Here is a 5828-nt window from a genome sequence, read left to right on the forward strand (position 1 = left end):
TAACATAGTGTTTACAACACAGTTAATTTTTTTCTTCATGCAAAAAATTACTCTTACAGTAAATATCACATACACAATAATATTCATGAATTGTGTGTGTGTGTATATATATATATATATATATATATATAAACACACACACAATTCATGAATATTATTGTGTATGTGATATTTACTGTAAGAGTAATTTTTTGCATGAAGAAAAAAATTAACTGTGTTGTAAACACTATGTTAGAAATAAATATTTATCCAAGTTTCTATAATGAACAGTATTGTAAAAATTATTTAGGGGCTGACATATCAATCTCTCTTTCATATTTAAAGAATTGACTATAACAGTGTGCTAAACTCGTTTTATAGTGACACTTTTCAATGGAAAACCTTCATTGTGTGTCGTCTTTGCCTCAGAGGTCTTGAATGAAGGATGTATTATTTCTGTGTTAAGTGTATTGCATGACAGACTGCATTAACTAATGAGCTTTGTTTATACCCATACAGTGTTGCATGAACAGGTGTATTAGATTATAAACAGGGAGTGGCCTTAGAATTGTTCATGTACAGCTGTGGGAGTGTCAAAACCAGTTTCACAGGTTTATAATGTACCTGTACGTGTATATGTATTTTTTTACCTTGTTATAAAGAGGATGTACCTAGTGAGTTTTAAATTACAATATGAGTGTAAAGATTTTATTTTCTCATCTTTTTAGAATAGAATATTTTTTATTTTCCTCATTGAAGATTTAATTAAAATGTGCATTGTGTGTGTGTGTGTGGAGTTTAAAATATATTTAGGGTTTTAAAACCAATAATCACCTTTTACATTATTATCCTTTAATGTCATGAGGTTTAAATATTTGTATATATATGGGACACACACTTTAGCCTTGAATAATGAGTTGGGAATTTTGTAACACCATGAAGAAAGAATATTTCCATTCAAACATTTTAGATAAATAGAAAATATTAAAACATGTCTTTTTGTTTTTATTGTGTATCTCAAAATAAACTTGACACCAGAAGAATTGTTTATCTATAATGTGACAGTGAAAGAGATGTTATTATTCAGAAAAATCTTTCAACTAAACATATTGGTTTTATAAATATTTTAACTAGGTACATGTAATGTATTGTAAGTATATAAAGCAAAACTTGTGTGTTTTGTCTTCTATAGATAAAACTTTGTAATATTTCGTTTTATATATATATATATGGCCAAGTTGTGTGATGGTTTTGGAAGGTTTGATCCTGATGAGGATGTCTTAATAGAAATTTTTTGGCCATCACATTCACTGATACTTTTGATTTGGTTAAGGAAGGTTATCAGAAGTATAACATTGGATATTTAATTACTTAATACTTTGTTTTTTTTAGGCAGTGTTGTAATTCAAAGCTTATTTTAACATTTTTCTCATGTCTTGCTGTCCTTGATGAGTAGTATATTATTAGTTGTACACTCTCATAATTTTATTAGATAAACATTTACACCTAAGAGATGCAACTGAACTTTTTTTTTTACCTGTTATTGTAGGCATGTCAAACAAAGACCATATGAACAGCTTACCAAAGGAAGAGATTGAAACAGACATTCAGTATGAAAAATCCAAAAGTGTTTCAGAAGAAAATAAAAATTTAGGACTTACTGGAGATAATGCCACAGTTTTAGCACCTTTACTAGAAGTTAGAAATGAACAACTAAATGCTCAGCTAACACCAACACACAATTATGGTTTTTATACACCACAAAACAGCTATGTTGATACATACCTGTACAACAATCACAAAGAATCATCTGACCCATTCCTTGTTCTACCTCACATAGACAGTCAGGAAATGGTTAGAAAGGTTATTAAAAAGCGAGAACAACTAAAAGACTCTGATGAAGCCACAGCCATATCCTCTGGTCTACACATTCCTCAGAACACTGTCATGAAAAACATAGTGAATTCTTATGGCAGTGAAACAGTTACAAATACAGAACTGTTGTCAGACAACGTGTTACATCAGGGAGAAATAGCAAACATCCAAGATGTACAAGAAACTAAGGGTTCCTTAAATAATAATCTTACAAACATAAGCAATGCATGTAGCAGATGTGAGCCATTAATGTCTGAATCCCTAGAAAAGGAAAACAAATGCCATTCTTTTCTGTTAAGTGAAAATACTTTGGATGATGAAATGGTCAAAAGTGGAGATTATGATAGTGAAAATGCTCAAAATATGGAAGTTGGTTTTAAATCAGATGAAGCAGGAGATTCTGGATACATTGATGTTTCAGGAAGTGAAGCTTCTCCTATTTCTCCTCTTAGTCCAGATGATCAAATATTGATACACAAACCTGAAACTTCCATCTTAGTAGATGACAAGGTCTCAACAAAGAAACAGCTTGGAGAGTTCTTTTCCGACCTTTGGTATGTTCTGTCTACCTGGGTATTATTTTGCTGTGAATGTAATTATAGTGAGGAAATGTTGGCTTAGCTAGAAAATGTGCTTAGCCTCCAATACATAATGTTTATTATCTATGTACTTTCTAAATGATAGCCTATGTAAGTTTAGTGTTTTTAATTAGGAAATGCACATTTTTATAGCAATTCTTGTGTAACCTTGCTTTACAGTGTAGCATGACCTTGTATACTTATTAAGGTAGCATAACATATTGTCAAGGGAAGCACATTTGAGTTTACTTTGTTTAGCCTAACAATCTTATGTTTGAATAAGATCTCATGTAAGTTTATGTTGTTTAATCTAATAAGAGTCATATACTGTGAGTAAGATTTTGTCCAGTGGTGTAGTACTTCCAGAGTGAACTGGATCACTGCTGTGGCACACAGTGGTGTAGTACTCCCAGAGTGAACTGGATCACTGCTGTAGCACCTTAAGTTGCGGTTGAGCCCTGACACTTCACGAAACTAAAAATGCTTATATAAAAAATAAGTTATTTAATCTACTTCCAGAACTAATTGTCTTTCATAACCAAACTCTGAGAGTGTCAGAGGATGTTCTGGCTTTCTGTGTCCACTGGTAGAGCTAGCCCAGACTGCTCATCACATACACTGTCACTCTCCATCAGGAAGTGGTATCAGGCACCATGTGACTACTCCAACTCAACAGCAGGCTCAGAGCATTAAGTGGTGAAATGTTATTATGACACACAAATATGGCATTAAAACACTTTTGAAAATACATTTTACTATGATACTGTGTGTTTAAAATATACACGTTTTTGAAACTTATAATTTACATAATATACAATAAAGTCTGCTTTTGTTTTATTTATTCATGCTGGAAGGACAGGAGGTATACAAAGCATTGTAAAAATTAAAGTTTTTACACACTGTTTGCTGACAATTGTTACTAAAACTGAAGTTGAAGGAGACTAAAATTATTAGATATATATAGTTCCCAGTTGTTTATTCCTTACTTTAATTTAAATAATTAGTGCTGCGTATATTATTTTTATTTAAAATAGATTCGCAAAAATGGAAATTAGGTTTTGAATGTGAGATATTTATCCTGGTGGTAAATTTTGGCAAGGCTCCAGCACCACTTCTGTGCTCATGTCGGTTTACTTTGTTTAGCCTAAAAATCTGAATAAGAGACCGAAGTATGTGTAGCACAATGAGTAAGAGAAAATGTGTGTACAGCGCAAATAAGATAATTTTGTGTACAGAATTAATGTGAAAAAAAAAGTGTCTATAGGGTGAAATGTTTTATAACTTCAATAAACTGAATAAACAGACAGTAATTAAAATAAACCCAAATGTAACAACGTTAACTATTTAGTGCAGTCTGTGACGATAACTAAGATACATTCAATAAATAGCCAGTAACTAAAACAAATTTGCATATAACAACGTTAACCATCTAGTGCGATTTTTGATAACTTCGATTCATTCAATAAAGAGACAGTAACTAAACTCCCAGTGGAGCATAGGGCCGCAACAACACCTCACTAACGGAAAGTTGTTGTTGTTGCAGTTACTTGTAGCAGGTTGGTTTTTACGGGGTGGAGTTGCTAGCCCCGCGCCTAACCCTCCTCCTTTCTCATCCTGGACTTGGGACCAGGCAATGGCGGAGGTGAGCATGTTTGGTGTGACGGGGATTCGAACCCGCGACCCTCGAACGCCCTAACCACTTGGCCATGCCGGGCCTATGTAACAACGTTAACCTCTAGTAAAATTTCGTAACATTTAATAAACAACCAGTAACTGGAGCAAACCAGTTTGTTTTAGTTTAATGTAGCATTTTTATATCCATATTTTAAGTTTTTTGTTTTTCGTTAATGGTACAGGTGTAAACTGAAAATAACACATGAAGATTTTTATCACCAGAAATAACGTATTGTAACATTTTCGGAGTTTCAAAAATATGTGTACTTTTTTATTAACAATTCTTATATCAAGAAATTTAGGAAAAACGATCCTACCACTGATTTAGTTCGCTACAAACACGCAGTCATAAGTAATAGAAAGAACGTTGGATAAGTAATTGTGACAGGTTAAAGTATTGTAGGTTATTGGTGATGAGTAAAGAACTGTACATCTAATACATCATAATGAATTAGTGGTGTTGAAGCTTAAGAAATTAGGGATTAGTGTAAGATAATTAATACTCAGTCATTTTAATTTTACTTATTTGTTAAGACAAATGTTGCTGAAAAGATAAGAAAGTTGGACGACATTTTCAAGCTGCTGCTATTGATTTTCTTGTATGTGTTAGGCGTCCTGCTTCTTGTGACAGAGTTGACTGAGCATGCGTTATCTTATCTATAGCGTATATTACCATACGAGAAATATAGTAGCTGCAGAATAAGAAAACAAAATAAGCAGATATTTGTGTATTTCGTGAATTTGAATTTTTGTACAAATTCTTGTGATATACACCGGTTATCACGTTTTTATTTTAAAATCTGTAAACTATCATATTCTCCCTAACGTCGTAACACACAACGTTATTGATTTAATTCACCCACGACAACCATGTAGTCTAGTGAACTGCGAACTAGAATAGTCTTCTTTAGGTGGTATCCTTCATTTAATTTCTCAACTTCATCGTTTTAGAGAAAAACAATAATATTAATTGTGACTGTATGATATTTATCACCATATGATTAACGTACATATTGAACTTGCTAAAGAATCAAAGTTGTGTGAAATGCCATCAATTGAATGTGAAATTTCTGAATATGCGGCGCTTTTGTACAAATATAAGTCTAATAATAATATTCAGACGTAAGTTATATATATTCCTTTGTTATATATATGTATTTTTATCAAGTTATCTGTTCATGGATTACGTATATGTAAATTAGTAGCTATTCATTTTATGATATTACCTCCATGCTACTGGTTTTGGTTATTTTTATTGTATTGCTGATTTAATAGTTTTGTGGAGTTGATGTATCGCTTACGTAGTGCATAAATGTTAGAAAATAATCAGTATTAGTAGTATAAATAGTAATCAAAAACTACATTTGTGTGGAATATTCTACTCAGTGGAAATAAATATTATATTGAAGGAATGAAAATAAGGATTACAACCTGAAGAAAACTGACAAAGTGGTTAATGTGGAGAAAGACAAAACCATCATACATGGGAGACTTTCCCCAGATGATTCAGATACTGCTAAGGACCGGTAAATATTTATAGATATTTTTAATTCATGGAAGACTTTCCCCAGATGATTCAGATACTGCTAAGGACCGGTAAATATTTATAGATATTTTTAATTCATGGAAGACTTTCCCCAGATGATTCAGATACTGCTAAGGACCGGTAAATATTTATAGATATTTTTAATTTCATGGAAGACTTTCCCCAGATGATTCAGA

General features: G+C 32.2%; 1 protein-coding gene across 4 annotated transcripts in view; it reads left to right on the plus strand.

Moving 5' to 3' along the window:
- The window catches only part of LOC106463955, a 43424-nt gene that overhangs the window by 5142 nt on the left and 32454 nt on the right, over window positions 1–5828 (plus strand). For 3 of the 4 annotated variants that reach the window (XM_022391592.1, XM_022391594.1, XM_022391593.1), the window contains exons 2-3: window positions 1529–2408; window positions 5516–5632. In XM_022391592.1, coding sequence (XP_022247300.1) covers window positions 1531–2408; window positions 5516–5632 — 995 coding nt within the window. In that variant the 5' untranslated portion in view covers window positions 1529–1530. Of the gene's footprint in view, window positions 1–1528; window positions 2409–4611; window positions 5229–5515; window positions 5633–5828 lie in introns of those variants that run through there. The other variant, XM_022391595.1, reaches the window with a different exon arrangement.

This window comes from Limulus polyphemus, unplaced genomic scaffold (assembly GCF_000517525.1).
Source record: "Limulus polyphemus unplaced genomic scaffold, Limulus_polyphemus-2.1.2 Scaffold1529, whole genome shotgun sequence".
Taxonomy (NCBI): Eukaryota; Metazoa; Arthropoda; class Merostomata; order Xiphosura; family Limulidae; genus Limulus; species Limulus polyphemus.